Below are 18,138 nucleotides of genomic sequence, written 5' to 3' on the forward strand. Positions count from 1 at the left end.
CCAAAGCTATAATATCCTTTTTAAGGTGTGGTGACCAGAACTGCACACAGTATTCCAAATGAGGTCGCACCATTGATTTATATAGAGGCATTAGGATATTGGCTGATCTGTTTTCAATACCCTTCCTAATAATCCCCAGCATAGTGTTGGCCTTTTTTATTGCAGTCACACACTGTCTCGACATTTTCAATGAGTTCTCTACTATGACTCCAAGATCTCTCTCTTGGTCAGTCTCTGCCAGTTCGGACCCCATCAACGTGTATTTATAGTTAGGATTTTTGGCTCCAATGTGTATCACCTTGCACTTGGCCACATTGAACCCCATTTGCCACGTTGATGCCCACTTGCCCATCCTTGACAGATCCCTTTGGAGTGCCTCACAATCCTCACTGGTTTTCACCACCCTGGACAACTTCGTATCATCTGCAATTTAGCCACTTCACTGCTTAGTCCGAACTCCAAATCATTAATGAACAAGTTAAAAAGCATCGGACCGAGTACTGATCCCTGCGGTACCCCACTGCTTACCACCCTCCATTGAGAAAATTTCCCATTTGTACTCACTCTCTGTTTCGTATTAATTAGCTAGTTTTTGATCCAGAAAAGGACTTGTCCTTTTATCCCATGATTTTTGAGCTTACTTAGGAGCCTTTGATGAGGAACTTTATGAAAAGCTTTCTGGAAGTCTTATGTTCTTATGAACCTCCATGTTCAGAGGCACTCAGCCTCTGAATCGCAGTGCCAGGAAGCAACATCAGGGGAAGGCCTCGGCCTCTGTGCCCTGTTTATTGACCCTCCAGAGGAACTGGTTGGCCACTGTGTGAGAGACAGGATGCTGGACTAGATGGACCCCTGGTCTGATCCAGCAGGGCTCTTCTGATGCTCTTATAGATTCATGTGTTTAGCCATGTTGGTCTGAAGTAGTAGAACAATGTTTGAGTTCAGAGCCACCTTTCAGACCAACAGAGTTTTATTCAAGGTATAAACTTTTGTGAAGGCAAACATACTTCTTCAGATACAATGAAATGGAAGTTACCAGTCCATATATATAGGCAGAGGGTTAGCAGTAAATTAGCACAATGAAAGTGTTCAACAGATTCAAGGATCAAACAGGAATAACAAGTTTAGTTTATATGCTTACCATTTGTTTGGGTTTAATTCTGGGGGAAACATAGTGAAGGAAATAAATATGTCAAAGTTGGAGATGGCTGTGCAAATGTACCCTTAATTGTGGAATGCTGAGCGTAATTAAACATCTTCATTATGCTAATTTTCTGCTAACTCTCTATGTATTTATATGGACTGGTAACTTCCATTTCATTGTATCTGAAGAAGTGTGGATGCAAATGAAAGCTTATACCTTGAATAGAACTTTGTTGGTCTAAAAGGTGCCATTCGACTCTAACTTTGTTCTTATGTTTCTTTGGTGCGCAAAATGTTGAGGAAATTTCATATTTCTAAGCAAACACTCCAGGATTTGCTTTAGTATATTTTTAGTCCATCTCCCCATAAAAACTGCATTCTGGACTAACCACTGAATTCCTAAGGGAGTATGAATATCTATAAAGCTGTGGAATTTCTCCTGTAGCAAATTCTTGGGGAGAAATATCTCTTGACAGCTGTGTCAAGGCCATTCTTGGCTCGAGGGACGGCCAATTGTGCAACTCTCGCTTCCCTTTCTGCTTTTCTGCAGAAATACCCTGTCCGTGACGTCAGTCCAGCAGTTTAAACCGAGGCAGCTATCTGTAGTCAAATCTTATTTTTAATTCAGACGGATGCAGTCATTTCACTTGCAATTATAGCCTTCGAAGCGATGCAATGCCCTCTGTCCAGGTCCTATATTTTAAGACTCTTTCTCGAAGCCTTTTTTTTTTTTTTTTTTTTTTTTGCTTTTGGAAAGCAAATGCCACCTGTGGTTTCCGAAGAAGAAACCCCAGGCTTCCAGCAGGGTATGCTGAGTGGAATTCTGGATTTGGGTAGCTGGCGCCTCCATCTCCAGTATTAGACGTCCGTTGAGAGCCACGTGGTAGTTTTCAAGGACCAGCCAATCGAGAGCCTTTGCTTTGTCCTACACAGATCTAGTGAGATGGAGGTGTATTGAGGACTGTTGGAATGTCCTTCTTAGAGTCGGGGAAGTCTCCAGGGGCACGCACAGCAGAAACCTGGAATTGGTTGTCTGGACTAGATCCTTATGATCTGCCTGTTAAGAGTACCAAACATTTCAGAAGGGCTAAATTCTCATTATTTTCTTGCAGCTCATAGGGTGGAGGTGGACATGGGTTACGCACGTACGCGTCCATTGCACTATGGGACCAGTTTTTAATGGACTGTGTCACATACAAATTGAACGACGTATCCCTAAAGCCAGTCAAACAGCAATTTATGGGGAAATGGGAACCCATTCTAGACTTCCTCACCAAAGAAGAATTCATTCCTATCTCCCGGTCTCACTCCCGGCAATGGTTGTGAATCTCAATCCCTTAATACGGATTAGGATATAGCGCTACACCGTTAGCTTCTTCCTCTCCTACGTCAGACTGTTTTATTGGCTACTCTGTAGTTGTATAATATGTTGTTCGCTTATATGTATAGAGTTCTTTCTTTCTTTCTTTCTTTCTTTCTTTCTTTCTTTCTTTCTTTCTTTCTTTCTTTCTTTCTTTCTTTCTTTCTTTCTTTCTTTCTTTCTTTTATACCGCTCCTTCCCGGAAGCTCGGAGCAGTTTACAAAGAAGTATTTACCGTTCCAACTAGGGCCACACACAGTACAGGGAAGAAATGAATGCCTACCAGGCACCTGAGCATGGTGTGTTCATGGTGACATACATTAGTGCACTCACACTGCAGTAGTTGATTTTTGGGAAAAGTCTTTACTGAACTTGTAATAGACATTGATTACACCTGTTGTTGGGTTTCTTATGCCTATTGGATTATTTCTCATTCTAAAAATCTTGTGTTTCTGATGTATCCTGAGAAAAATCAAATAAAATTTAATATTTTTTTTAAAAGCAAAGCCGTAAGACAGGGGTACCCAATGTTTCTGAGCCTGTTTGGCGTAGTGGTTAAGTGCACGGACTCTAATCTGGAAGAACCAGGTTTGATTCCCCACTCCTCCACTTGCAGCTGCTGGTGTGACCTTGGGTCAGTCACAAGCTCTGGCACAGCTGTCCTTGAAAAAGAGCAGTTTGTGTCAGAGTTCTCTCAGCCCCACCCACCTCCCAGGGTGTCTGTTGTGGGGAGGGGAAGGGAAAGGAGTTTGTCAGCCGCTCTGAGACTCCAAGTGAAGGGCGGGGTATAAATCCAATCTCTTCTTCTTCTTCTCTATATGTAATGGTTGAGGAAATTCTGCTTCACTGTTATCCGAAGAAGTGTGCTTGCACGCGAAAGCTCACACCTTGACTAAAACGTCGCTGGTCTTAAAGGTGCCGCTGGTCTCGGACTTTGTTCATAAAAGTATATCTTGATTACCTTGCCAGTTTTCTGCCTTGATGAACCTATTATAATGGCTGCAATTTTACTCCCTGGACGACTGACCGACGAATGTGCCAGAACTGGCTACAGGCAGCGATTATAACTCTGGAGAAGTGGTCTTCTGTGCGTCTCTCTTTGGACTGGCGCATGAGGGCCTGTGGAGCTAGATATGGCATACAATCAAGCTTGTGTGGATTATGGGTAATTTCCCCCCCCATGCTAGTTTGGCTCGTTGAACTGAGACATAAACGTCCCCCGAGGTAGAGGGTGGAGTGGCGTATTGGTTAAGTTCTCTAATCTGGAGAACTGGGTTTGAATCTCCACTCCTCCTCCACAAGAAGCCTGGGCCATGAACACGTGAAGGCATGAGCCCCTTTGGTGTAGTGGTTAAGTGTGTGCACTTGCAGCTGCTGGATGACCTTGGGCAAGCCGTAGTTCTGTCAGAGCTGTTCCCTCAAGGACAGTTCTGGAAAGAGCTCTCTCAGCCCCGCCTACCTCACAGGGTGCCTGTTGTGGGGAGGGGAAGGGATGGGAAGCCGCTCTGAGAGTCCGAGTGAAGGGGGGGGGTATAAATCCAACCTCTTCTTCCCCCTCCTCTTCCTTCTCCTCTTCCTCCTACTTCCCATCGGTCCACCAAGGTCAGTATTGCCTGTTCAGACTGGGGGTGGCGCTCCAGGTTTTCATGAGTAGTATGCTAGATACAATTGCTTATACTAGATAGTTACTATAAAGTATACAAAATTTCCCCAAATATTTACAACAATAAGAAAACAATAGAATATCAGTGGCTGCCAACAGCCCCAAAATAACAGTGGAATTCCTAAACAGTTACTGTTGGCAGTCGTATCTTAAAAACCAAGAAAATACACATATTAAGAAAACTTATATACAACAACAGTTAAGCTGCTTATGAGGAAGTCACTAGACGAAACCAAGTGTAAGCCGGCTGCTTCGTCAAGCTCCAGTAGCTTTCAGCTCATTAAGCCTTCTACTTTTTTGACTGCCAACAGTAACTGTTTAGGAATTCCACTGTTATTTTGGGGCTGTTGGCAGCCACTGATATTCTATTGTTTTCTTATTGTTGTAAATATTTGGGGAAATTTTGTATACTTTATAGTAACTATCTAGTATAAGCAATTGTATCTAGCATACTACTCATGGTTCAGAGTGTATTATTGGTTCTATATTGGCCCCAGTTTTGTCTTGTTTCCTTGGCTGTGTGATTACTGGGAGGTCTGTTTTGTTTGGATTTGGCTCCAGGTTTTCAGGCAGGGGTCTTTCACATCACCTACTACCTGGTTCTTTTAAATGCCAGTCACAGTTCTCTCAGGACTCTCTCGGCCCCATCTGCCCCACAAGGTGCCTGCTGTGGAGACGGGAAAGGCGATGGTAAGCCCCTTTGAAACTCCTTAGGGTAGAGGAAAGTAGGGTATTTAAAAACCAACTCGTTTTCTTCTTCTTTCAAGTCTTCTATGCGGCTTCCTTGCCAAAAAGTTACTACCGCCGGGTTCTTCTCTCTTGTTCCCATGGATCTGTCCCCTGATTATTGGGGGGGGAGGGGGGGCACTACCACCTAAAAGGCGCCTGAAAACTGCCGTGGTTGCAGTGACTTCTGTTCATGTTTGCTGGAGCAGATAATGAGTCATCGGCTGCTCTCCCTGCAGGCCTTGCTGGGGAGGGCCGTTTCCCTATCTCCTTAACACGCAGAGCTGGAAGAAGAGCTTGGCACGGAGACCAGTCGGGAAAGGATGCTCCGTCCTTCAGAGAAAGCTAGAGCGTCCCCAATACGTCCAACCAGTGAATCACGCAGAGAGGGGAAGGAAGCTGTTAAGTTTGGGAAAGAGAAGCAAAGGCATGCAGGAGATGCACTTTGTTTTTTGTTTTTTTTACTGATGTATTATTGTCCCCTATCCTGCAGCAGGAGTCTGACCCCTTCGAATTCAGCTCTGGGAAAGACTTCCCGTTTCCATGGCTGCAATTCTGCGCTCACTTGCTTTGTGGTTCAGCGCCACTGTCCTTGGTGGGATTCTTCTTTGGAGTCAACATGCATGAGGTCAACTGCAAGGGTGTCGCTCCCGACGAGTGGCCTCTCTGGCACAGTTGTGTGGAATCAGTTTATCAAAGAATTAAAGGCCCCTCCAAGCTCAGAACATGGACACGCCCACGTAGATGGCAGCTTATCTATGCATGACTTGGCACTCCAGTCTGCTTTGCAGGATAATTCCATGTACTGGGAGGGGTTTGGCTGATGCAGTTGCTCCCACTGCAGAAGCTCAGCAGAATTACCAGGAGGGTGGCCGTTGTGTCTCTGTATGAGTCACTGTGCTGGGCTTCTAATCAGTGATGCATGATCAGAACGTGGTTTCAGGAGGGTAAGCCTTGTTGGTGTGCGGTAGAAGAGTATCTTTGACTCCCAAAAGCTTAAAAGATTTCCCTTGCTTGAAAGCCAGTTGAATCCGACTCTAGGGTTGCGGTGCTCAACTCCGTTTCCAAGCCGAAGAGCCAGCGCTGTCTGAAGACGTTTCCGTGGTCATGTGGCCAGCATGACTAAATGCCGAGGCGCATGGAACGCTGTTACCTTCCCACCAAAGCAGTACCTATTTATCTACTTGCAATTTCTTGCTTTCGAACTGCTAGGTTGGCAGGAGCTGGGGCCAGAGATGGGAGCTTACTCCGTCATGTGGCACTCGGGTCTCGAACTGCTGAACTACCGACTTTCCACAGCCTGCAGTTCAGCTTCTTAACCACTTGAGCCACCGCAGCTCCCCCAAAAGCTTATGCCCCCCAAAATCTCATTGGTCTCTAAGGTACTACTGAACTTGAAACACGATCAGGACAATGACTACATAGGCTTTCGTAAGGGCAGGTTATTCAGTTCTCTTACGCACCGAGTCTACAGAAATATCTTTTTGGCTGAAAAATCTAAACATAGTCTCCTGTTGTACAAGTGTACCTCTGTTGTCACTATTTTGGAGAAGTTGAGAGGAGCTGTGCTTTAGTGGTAGGACATCTGCTTGGCATGCGGAAGGTCCCAGGTTCAATCCCCAGCATCTCCAGTTGAAAGGGCCAGATAGGAGGTGACGTGAAAGACCTCAGCCTGAGACCATGAAGAGCCATGAAGTGGGGCTGTAGCTCAGCGGCAGAGCCTCAGCTTGGCATGCAGAAGGTCCCAGGTTTGATCCCCGGCATCTCCAGTTAAAAGGACCAGGCAGGTGGTGATGGGAAAGACCTCCGCCTGAGACCCTGGAGAGCCATGGAGAGGGGCTGTGGCTCAGTGGCAGAGCGTCTGCTTGGCATGCAGAAGGTCCCAGGTTCGATCCCCGGCATCTTCAGCTGAAAGGACCAGGCAGGAGGTGATGTGAAAGACCTCAGCCTGAGACCCTGGAGAGCTGCTGCCAGTCCGAGTAGACAATACTGACCTTGACGGACCAAAGGTCTGATTCAGTATTAAGCCGGATTCATGTGTTCATGTGTGTTGTTTTAGTCTGAACGCTTCTTTTGTCTTTCAGATTCGCTTTATTCTGATCCAGAACCGGGCGGGCAAGACGCGCCTGGCCAAGTGGTACATGCAGTTTGACGATGACGAGAAGCAGAAGCTTATCGAGGAGGTCCATGCGGTTGTTACTGTGCGGGACGCGAAGCACACCAACTTTGTCGAGGTAGAACATTTCCGTCTTATTGGGGGGGGGGGGCTTCTTCTGTCTCCCAGCTGTCTCAGGGCCTCCCCTTCTCTCCTTCAGTAATCTAGATTCTTGCTACAAACACTACATATCCTCAATGTCTGGATCTTAGGGAGCCTAATTTCTTAAAACTTTGTCCCAGCCATTGTCTGGTTCCTGAGTTTTCCGCGGCCTTTGCCCATCAGGTTTTTCCTGCATTTAATTTTCGTTGGGGTGTGGGGGGTGGGCAAACATGAAAATTGTTGATCTTTGCTCCATGTCCTGGAATTTAACTTTTCTATCACATAGAAGAGTAGATCAATTTGGTGTGCCTGCAATATTTTGAGATAGTTTATTCTTACAGAATTGATACTTGTAACCCTCCCCACCCACCCAGTGTTCCCTCTAAGCTGAGTTAGTGTGAGCTAGCTCACAGTTTTTTAGCCTCCAGCTCACACATTTTAGTCTCAGCTCAGGAAGGATGGCTCCAGAGCAAACTAATTTATGCAGTATCTAAATTGCTTGCTCCCAATTTCAATGCCAGTAGTTCACACACTAGAATTTTTGCTCACAAGACTCCATGGTTTAGAGGGAACATTGCCCCCATCACTACTTTGAGAGCCAGTGGTTAAGTCCGCGGACTCTAATCTGGGAGAACCAGGTTGGATTCCCCACTCCTCCACTCGCAGCTGCTAGATGACCTTGGGCAAGCCATAGTTCCGTGAGAGCAGTCCTTGAAAAGGCAATTCTCGAAAGAGCTCTCTCAGCCCCACCTACTTCACAGGGTGTCCGTTGTGGGGAGGGGAAGGGAAAGGAGTTTGTAAACCACTCTGAGACTCCGAGTGAACGGCAGAGTATAAATCCAATCTCTCTTCTCGTCTCCTCTTTGGACATTTGTCTACCATCGAGTCTTGGCTGAGGAAAAGTCCCACAACTTGAGACGAGCAACATTCAAATCCGGGACCTCGTCCTCTTTGGACTCCTTGGATAGAAACCCCTTTGGGTTCTACACCGAAATTCCTTTGTACTGAACTTATATGGCTTTCCGTTTGGACCGGACATACATGGTTTTCCCTTCAGTAACTAACATTTTATAAGTTTGATATGTAACCTTCCGATAAGTGAACGTGTTAAAAAAGTAAGAATTTTCCATGAGAAACAAGGAAACGTAACTGGTTTCATAACTTTATTTTTGTGCACCGTGTCAGTTTCTTGTTCTCAGTTGGGCTGGAATTTAACCTAGCATGTTAATCAGGTATGGTCCTCACCTCTTCATGGGGGCCTTCTTTACAACCTTTGGGCAGGAGGGAAGTTAGTTGGCTGAAGAGCTAGAACAGGCGTCCCCGACCTTTTTGAGCCTGCGGGCACATTGGGAATTCTGACGCGGCATGGTGGGCGCAGCAGCAAAAGGGCTGCCGCAGAAGGGCTTCTGCAGGGGGCGAAGCCAGCACTTCGGCAATGCACCGAGGACTCTTGTGCTGTGGTGGCAGCCCTCCCCGGCCCCGCCCACTTCCTGAAAACACTTGGCAGGCACCAGGAAAGGGGTCAGCAGGCACCACGGTGCCCTCAGGGGCACCGATGAGCTAAAATTTCTTTCCCCGGCCAGGACAGTCGCCTCGGCCGTTTTGCGCAACTTGAGCCCTTCGGGTCCTTGGTCTTTTTGTGGAGGGTCCCCGCTGAGTACTTCTGAGTACTTCTGTGCGGTGGTGGTAACTTTCACGTCCACCTTCCTTTTCTTCCAGTTCCGCAACTTCAAAATAATCTACAGACGCTACGCGGGCCTCTACTTCTGCATTTGTGTGGATGTGAATGACAATAACCTGGCCTACTTGGAAGCCATTCACAATTTTGTGGAGGTGGGTACCTTGGACTCTGTGTGTCTGTGTGTGTGTGAATGCCTGCACGGACCCACACTGGGGAATTGTGGGATCAAATGCTTCTGTACATTAGGGGAAAAATACAATAACCTATCTCCCCGAGAACCTATAGCCCAGTGATGGAGAACCTTTTAGAGACCGAGTACCCAAACTGCGACCCAAAACCCACTTATTTATCGCAAAGTGCCAACACGGCAATTTAACCTGAATCCTGAGGTTTTACTTTAGAAAAAACAACTCATACATTAACTTAAGATGATCCAAACAAAGTAAGGAAAGCAATCCCAAATGCTTTCATTTACTTAAAGTTATTTGGCAGAGAATTCAATGATGGTCTGGGCCTGGCTGGGGCGATGGCACACGTGCCCACAGAGAGGGCTCTGAGTGCCACCTCTGGCACCCGTGCCATAGGTTCACCACCACGCTATAGCCGATTCCTGGGAGCCATGTCATCAGAAAATAAGAGAAGCCAATGTTGGATCAGGCCAATGGCCCATCTAGGCCAACACTCTGTCACACAGTGGCCAAAAATACCAGGTGCCATCAAGAGGTCCACCAGTGGGGCCAGGACACTAGAAGCCCTCCCACTGTTGCCCCCCCCCCAAGCACCAAGAAGACAGAGTATCCCTTGCCCCTGAGTCCCTATCTATACCTTGTGGCTAATAGACACCGATGGACCTCTGCTCCATATGCTTATCTAATTCCCTCTTGAAGCCATCCATGCTTGTAGCCACCGCCACCTCCTGTGGCAGTGAATTCCATGTGTTAATCACTCTTTGGGTGAAGAAGTACTTCCCTTTTATCTGTTCTAACCCGACAGATCAGCAATTTCATGCCCACGAGTTCTTGTATTATGAGAAATTGAGAAAAGTGCCTCTTTCTCTACCTGCTCTATCCCATGCATAATCTTATAAACCTCGACCATGTCACCCCTCAGCCATCGTTTCTCCAAGCTAAAGAGCCCCAAGCGCCTTATCCTTTCTTCATAGGGAAAGTGTCCCAACCCTCTTATCATTCTAGTTGCCCTTTTCTGCACTTTTTCCAATGCTATAATATCCTTTCTGAGGCGTGGTGACCACATGTCTCCATTACCAAGATCTTTCTGATGTGCTAGTTGTTCACAAGCAGAGAATTCTTCTTCCTTTTGGAAGCTTCCGACCATACAGAAATAGGGGCTAGTGCAGTTGCAGTCAGACAAGCTCGTTAGCTCTGAATGTGAGGGCAAAGCCCTGCAGGGGCAGGCTGGACTGTGGCGCTTCAGACTGCAGGTGCTGAATCCCAACTTCAAAATTCCTTCTCACCAAAAAAAAAAGAAAAAAAAGAAATCCTTGCAAACAAGAAAACTAGCACAGGGCCCTGACCCGGAAAGCCAGTTTTGTATTGTATTTCCCCCCTAATATACAGAAGAGAGCCAGTTTGGTGTCGTGGTTAAGTGTGCGGACTCTAATCTGGGAGAACCGGGTTTGATTTCCCACTCCTCCACTTGCACCTGCTGGATGACCTTGGGCAAGCCGTAGTTCTGATAAGAGCTGTCCTTGAAAAAGAGCAGTTTCTGTCAAGAGCTCTCTCAGCCCCGCCTCCCTCACAGGGTGCCTGTTGTGGGGAGGGGAAGGGAAAAGGAGATGGTGAGCCGCTCTGACTCCCTTGGGTAGTGAAGGGCGGGGGATAAATTCAATCTCCTCCTCCTCCTTGTCAGATCTCGGAAGCTAAGCAGGGTTGGCTCTGGCAAGTCCTTGGGTGGGAGACCTCCTTGGAATACCAGAGGCAGGAGGACAGAGGCAGGCTTTATTCAGCCGCCTCTCTGAATATCCTCTAGGGCCCCCAGGAGGGGTCAGTCTCCAGAGGTCAAAGTGACTTCCAGGTGCAGACACACACACACACACACTCACACACAAATACCAAAAAAAAAAGAAAACTAGCACAGGAAGGTCTTTACCCCCTTGTTTGCTGGCTTTCTGCTCTCAGGGAGTGTTTAATATTTATTTATTTAATTTGTATCCCGCCCTCCCCGCCATGGCAGGCTCCGGGCGGCTTATTACAGACTATATATAAATATTAAAACAACAAGAGACGTTAAGACACAAAAGATAAATTAAAACCATAACGTATAAAATTTAGATTAAAAGGTAAAGGTCTCCCTTGCTCGAAAGCCAGTCGAATCCGACTCTAGGGTTGCGGTGCTCATCTCCGTTTCCAAGCCGAAGAGCCGGCGCTGTCCGAAGACGTTTCCGTGGTCATGTGGCCGGCATGACTAAACACCAAGGCGCACGGAACGCTGTTCCCTTCCCACCGAAGTGGCCCCTATTTATCTACTTGCAATTTCTTGCTTTCGAACTGCTTGGTTGGCAGGAGCTGGAACTAGAGACGGGAGCTCACTCCGTCCGTCATGCGGCACACTCGGGTCTCGAACTGCTGACCTTCCACAGCCTGCAGTTCAGCATCTTAACCACTTGAGCCACCGCAGCTCCTAAAATTTAGATTACAAGGCACATAAATATGAATAAAAGATGTCGGCGTTCTCGCAGGATCCGGTGGTCAACTACCAGCATTCTCCGGGTTCTTGCCAGGCTGTTAGTGGTTAAGTCAGTGCTGATGTTGATGTTGGGGCTGGGGCCACGACACTGAAAGGTGGCACCCTAATCAAAAGCCTGGTGGAAGAGCTCCGTCTTGCAGGCCCTGCAGAACTGTGAATGGTCCCGCGTGGCCCTGATGTCCTCCAGGAGCTCATTCCATCAGTGTGGGGCCGCCACAGAAAAGGCCCTGGCCGTCGTCACGGCCAGCCTGGCTTCTTTAGGGCCTGGAAGGGCCAGACGGTTTTGGGACCCCGATCTTAGTGCTCTCTGGGGAACGTACGGGGAATATAAATAAATAAATAATATTTCAATTTATTAATCGCTCAATCCTGCAGAGCTTGCTGGCTCTGAGCGATTTACAGTTACTCATTCACGCGGGACTAACAGTGATTTATGGGGGTAAGGGAGGACAACATATATCTTCTTCTTTTTTTTTAATCACACACATTCCCAGTTGGTGAGGGTTTGTCCAGGTGCAGGGTCAGACGTCTTCCGTTGGCATATTCACTTCGGCTTGGCTAGATGACGTCAGCTTCTCCAGGTCTTGCTGCACTGCACTGCCACCGCCTGGCCGGAACGGCCCATTACAGGCTTCTCGGAGTCAAAGAGATTTTTCCCCCCCTTAGGCTTTCAATCATTGGGAGCTGAGCATTCTGGTCGCCGGCTAACACCTCCCCCACCGGGGGTTTTTTGGTGTGCCCACCCTCTCTCAGGAGTGGTACCCATTTTATCTGTTCGCCGAAGCTTTCGAACCGCTGGGTGGACGGTGAGCTAGGGACAAGGCTGGTAGCTCACACCAACACGGGGCTAGAACTGACAGCCGTGCTGTTCAGCTCAGATGTTACTAACCAGAGGATAAATCCTCTGTGCCACCGCTCCTGGAATATAGAGCAGGATTCCAAAATGTGATGCTTCATCCGTAGCCTGAAGCAAACCAGTCTGTTCTGCCGCTGTATTCCCCTGCCAGTGTGAAGCAAGCTGCAGTTGCGGCTCCAAAATTTCATTATTATTTCGTTTAAGACCTTTTTATGCCACCTTTCCACAAGGCGGTCCATCAGTGTTGTCTTTGCAGGCACCATTGAGGGTGCTGACTGTAAGCCCCGTTGTATCACACCCTCCCCTTCTGGCCCATTGGATTCTTTCTTGGATAGCCTGTGAATGCTGTAAATGGGCCTTAAGAACACAAGGACTCTGCCGGATCAGACCAGATCTAGTCACACAGTGCCCACCCAGTTCCCTTGGAGGGCCAACCACAGGGCACAGAGGCCTTCCCTCGATAAGAACGTAAGAAGAGCCTTGCTGGATTCAGACCAGGGGTCCCTCTAGTCCAGCATCCTGTCTCACACAGTGGCCAACCAGCTCCTCTGGAGGGCCAACAACAGGGCCCAGAGGTTGCTGAGGCCTTCCCTGATGTTGCCTCCTGCACTGGAATTCAGAGGTTGACAGCCCCTGAACTTGGAGGTTCCCCTCAGTCACCATGGCTAGTAGCCACTGATAGACTTATCTTCCATGAATCTCTCTGACTAATCCCATTTTCAAGCTGTTTATTCCCGTGGCCATCACTACATCCTCTGGCAGCGAATTCCACATTTGACTCACACTCTGTGGGGAAAAAAAGTATCCCTCTTTGTGCTGGACAGAAATACGTGGTTGGTTCCATCAGGAAACTCAGTTGCAGTAGCTACCAGCTAGATCTCACGCAGAAAGTCGCATGCGTGCGCGCAGACCCATTTCTGCCCATGGGCTGGGGTCTCCAACAGAAGGAGGTTTGGATTTATACTGCGCCCTTCTCTTGGAGTCTCAGAGCAGCTTACACATTGCCCTTCTCTTGCAAACCTATACCCACCTCCTTCTCTTTTGTCTAGGTTTTGAATGAATATTTCCACAATGTCTGTGAACTCGACCTCGTCTTCAACTTCTACAAGGTGAGTTTCTGCACGTGATGCTTCTGTCGAGTTGGCGTAAGGAACAAAACTGTGTTCCTGCAGCATGACCTTTAAAAAAATTATTGTTGTTGTCGTTGTTGTCGTTGTTGTCGTTATTGTCGTTATATCAGTATAAATTCAGTACCTATATATATACACACACAAAACAAATTCCCCCGAACATTTACAAGAAATGGTAGTAAGCAAATGGGTATATAATTTTTTTTCATTCCAAAAGACGGAGGATATCAAATATTTAGTAATAAATCAGGTTCCATACTCTTACAAGCCCTTGATAACGTTAATTCAGATAATAGTGCAACAAGTCAAATCTTGTTAAACCAACTCACTGATCGTTGGCGATTCTGACTTCTCCCACTTTACTGCAACAACCATCCTTGCTGCGGTAAACGTCGTACTAATTCCAAATCTGAATCATTGACAAAACCGCTCGAAAAACCCAGAAGAATTTAATCGTGGTTCAAACGGTATTCCCCTATCTAGCATTTCATTTAACATAATTTACCACAATGTGTTGTCGAAGGCTTTCACGGCCAGACTTCATTAGTTGCTGTAGATTTTCCGGGTTGTCTGGCCGTGGTCTTGGCATTGTAGGATCTGACGTTTCGCCAGTGGCTGTGACTGGCATCCTCAGAGGTATAACACAGAAAGATGGAGTACTCTCTGTGTCAAGGTGAGAAGAAAAATGGTAGGAAGGTCATTTATATCTACTCAGGAAGGTGGGGTAGGGCTGAGTCATGATCTTGTGGGAGTTCCCCAGGTTATGAACATGCTAATGGAGGAGCTTTCCTGAGGAGGTTCTTTTGCATATGGATTGGAAGCTCCTCAGGAAAGCTCCTCCATTAGCATGTTCATAGCCTGGGAACGCCTACAAGATAATGACTCCGCCCTACCCCACCTTTCTGAGTAGATATAAATTACCTGCCTAGAATTTTTTGTCTTCTCACACTGACACAGAGAGTACTCCATCTTTCTCTGTCATACCTCTGAGGATGCCAGTCACAGCTGCTGGCGAAACGTCAGGTCCTACAATGCCAAGACCATGGCCACACAGCCCAGAAACTAATAATTTACCACGGTTTTCCAAAATGTTTTGATCTTAGGGCAAGACCAGGAAATACGGAACGGATCTGCAGAGGAATTGTTATCATTATTTATTCGATTTAGACCCCGCCCTCCCCGCCGAAGCAGGCTCATTACATCTCCAGCACTTATCCTCTGTTGTATAAGGGCTAAATCTATGGGGAGCTAGGTACCACTGGGGGCTGCGGTGGCTCAAGTGGTTAAGATGCTGATCTGCAGACCGGAAGGTCGGTAGTTCAGCAGTTCGAGACCCGAGTGCCGTGTGATGGAGTGAGCTCCCGTCTCTGACCCCAGCTCCTGCCCACCTAGCAGTTTGAAAGCAAGAGAGTGCAAGTAGATAAATAGGTACCGCTTCAGTGGGAAGGGAACAGTGTTCCGTGCGCCTTGGTGTTTAGTCATGCCGGCCACATGACCACGGAGAAGTCTTTGGACAGTGCTGGCTCTTCGGCTTGGAAACGGAGATGAGCACCAGTGTTCCCTTCAAGCTGAGTTAGTGTGAGCTGTCTCACAGTTTTTTAGCCTCCAGCTCAAACATTTTTGTCTTCGCTCAGGAAGGATGGCTCCAGAGCAAAGTAATTTACGCAGTAGCCAAATTGCTGGCTCACAACATAAACGCCAGTAGCTCACCAAGTAGAGTGTTTGCTCACAAGACTCCATGGCTTAAAGGGAGGATTGATGAGCACTGCAACCCCTTGAGTTGGATTCAACTGGCTTTCGAGCAAGGGAGACCTTTATCTTTACCTTAGGTACCACTGGAGAAGTAATGTATACCTGTTTTCTTTGAGACTAGTTGATAGTAGTCTAGGAACAGCTCTTTCCCAAAGCCAACCCCATTCCTCTCCTGTGATCGTAATTTGTGTGACCTGTTCAGTGCCAGCCCTGCTACTGGAGGGCAACAGTGGGGTGAAAGATGGGTACTGGAAAGACACCAAGGGACAGGGCAGGGCACCCACGCAGCAGGGGAAGCAGGAAGACGGCGGAGTTGTGGAAGCCAAAATCCGTTGGAACCGAGCCAGGATTCACACCTGGGAAGAAGAGGAGATTGGATTCATACCCCGCCCTTCGCTACCTGAAGGAGTCTCAGAGCGGCTTACAATCTCCTTCCCTTCCTCTCCCCGCAGCAGACACCCTGTGAGGTAGGTGGGGCTGAGAGAGCTCTCTCGAGGACTGCTCCTGAGAGAACAGCTCCGAGAGAACTTGTGACTGACCCAAGGTCACCCAGATGGCTGCATGTGGAGGAGTGGGGAATCAAACCCGGTTCCCCCCAGATTAGAATTTGCCCTCCTAACCACTACACCAAACTGGGAAGGATGCACAGTGCAGCTAAAGAGGCACTTGTCTGCTGTGGAAACTGGGGAGTGAGGGGCCTTACTTGGGTGCAAGACGCCTGGCAGAATATCTGCATCAGGGCCTCTAGGCCAGGTTTAAAGCCAGCCTAACCTATGCTGTGACCGGCAGAACACGTTGAGCAATATCCATAATCCGCCAACACAGTATGGGGAGAAGGCCGTGTTTATCCATTTTCCTGAACCAGTTTGATGCAGTGGTTAAGTGTGCGGACTCTAATCTGGGAGAACCGGGTTTGATTCCCCACTCCTCCACTTGCAGCTGCTGGATGACCTTGGGCTAGCCATAGTTCGGTCAGAGCTGTTCTCTCAAGGGCAATTCTCTCAGAGCTCTCTCAGCCCCACCTACCTCACAGGGTGTCCATTGTGGGGAAGGGAAAGGAATTTGTAAGCTGCTCTGACTGAAGGGCGGGGTATAAATCCAATCTCTTCTTCTCTTCTTCTTCTTCCTTTCGACTCTCTCGCCCCAGAGTCTGCCTTGCTTCTTGCTGGTTAGAAAGGTCCCTCTAGAAACGGGGACCAAAGAGTCCAAATACACATCACCAGGGGTCATTTCGTAGAAAAAGAGGTACAGGAGCTCATTAGCATAACTCATTAGCATAACTTATTTGCATATGCCACGCCCCCTGACATCACCGGAAGTGTGTCAGAAGGCAACACCCACCGCTCAGGCTCCACTGGACTGTTTTGGATTGCTAGCTATTGGAGGGAGGGGGAAACGTGCAGATCCGTCCTGACAGAGGAGGGAGAGCTTGTACCTGAAGGTGGGCCGGGGGGGGGGGGCTCTGCAACTTACCTGGCTGCTTCTTGCTCCTTGTGGCCTGACTGAGGGCTGCTGGGAGCAGAGGGCGGGGCTTGTTGCATGTGCCCGCCCCCTGGGCTCCTTACTGCCCATCACTCCTCTTGTCCGCTTCCTTCTGGTGCCACTTGCTCTGACGGAGCTTTTTTCTCTCTGCAGGTTTACACCGTGGTAGATGAGATGTTCTTAGCTGGCGAGATCCGGGAGACCAGCCAAACAAAGGTCTTGAAGCAGCTCCTCATGTTGCAGTCCCTAGAATGAGAGGCGGAGAAAGGAAATCCACGAGTCCCGGCCTCTCCTTGGCGAGATCCGGTCTCTACCCCTCCCAAGCTCATCTCTCTTCACCCAGTTCCCTGAATCAGTGACTTGCAGAAAGCAAAATTTTGTCCACTTTGTCGTTGGAGGCCGGGAGAAGCGTCTAAAATCGGAAACCGGCCCGCGTCTCTAGGCCTGTTTTGCCTCTCTCCTCACATGGAGAAGGTGCGGAGGATGGAAAGTAGTCGAGGTGGGGTTGGCCTCTTTTTCTCACCGGGGAGGGGGGGGAGGGAAGGAGCTCCCACTGTCCCACTACTGACACCATCCCAGCAAAAAAAAACCCTTTTCTGTACAACCGGTTCCCTGCCCCTATCCGCTCCTCTTAACGTGTTGCGCCGCGTCCGTTGTGGAAGAGGGACCATAACTCTGTGTGTGTGTTGTTGTGAGTGGTGGCGAATGCTCGTGCTGCCAGTGAAGTGATGTACTCGAATAAAGCGTCCATGAATACTTAAAAAAAAAAAAGGAATGTTCCTCCATTGTCTCTGAAAGGAGAGCGTTTCCTGTGCTGGAATCGTCCATCCCGCCGGGCTGTTCTTTGCGGTGCTCAGCAGCACTGGTGCCAGATAACTCCTAGCAGCCGTAGGCATAAAAGGCCACGTCCAAAGGGGAAAATTAAAAAAATGCTGTGCTGGTAAAACAAAAGGGTGGGGGACACAGAGGTGGATCCTGAGACGAGGCCAGCTGTACCGCCCCGCAGGGTGTATTGTGAAGTGAGGAGCCACAAGAGGACCGAAAGGGGATGGGCACTGCGAGCTCACAGGTCCGAGCACGAGCTTTTGGGGATTTTGAGAGGGGGTGGCGAGCACTACCCCGAACTGGCTACTGCAGGAGGTAGAGCCAAACCTGAAGGAAATGCCACTCACTTCACACCTTTCAAGATGTGAAGTGTAAATAGCCCTTTCTGCTATGGTCAGGCCCCACCTGGAGTCCTGTGTCCAGTTTTGGGCACCACATTTTAGGAAGGGTTGATGAGCTCGAGCGTGTCCAGAAGAGGGCAACCAGGATGGGGAGAGGGTTGGAATCCAAGTCTTACGAGGAAAGGCTGAAGGAGTTGGGGATGTTTCGCCTGGGAA

General features: G+C 48.3%; 1 protein-coding gene across 1 annotated transcript in view; it reads left to right on the forward strand.

Annotated features, from left to right (window-relative positions):
* Positions 1–17,501, forward strand: part of AP2S1 (adaptor related protein complex 2 sigma 1 subunit) — a 20,337-nt gene extending 2,836 nt beyond the window's left edge. The window contains exons 2-5 of the mRNA XM_015424114.1: positions 6,977–7,126; positions 8,869–8,982; positions 13,442–13,501; positions 16,910–17,501. Of these exons, the coding sequence (XP_015279600.1) occupies positions 6,977–7,126; positions 8,869–8,982; positions 13,442–13,501; positions 16,910–17,011 (426 nt within the window). The 3' untranslated portion in view covers positions 17,012–17,501. The remainder of the gene's footprint in view (positions 1–6,976; positions 7,127–8,868; positions 8,983–13,441; positions 13,502–16,909) is intronic.
* The last annotated feature ends 637 nt before the right edge of the window (positions 17,502–18,138 follow it).

Source organism: Gekko japonicus, unplaced genomic scaffold (assembly GCF_001447785.1).
Source record: "Gekko japonicus isolate JY-2015 unplaced genomic scaffold, Gekko_japonicus_V1.1 scaffold939, whole genome shotgun sequence".
In the NCBI taxonomy this organism is placed as follows: Eukaryota; Metazoa; Chordata; class Lepidosauria; order Squamata; family Gekkonidae; genus Gekko; species Gekko japonicus.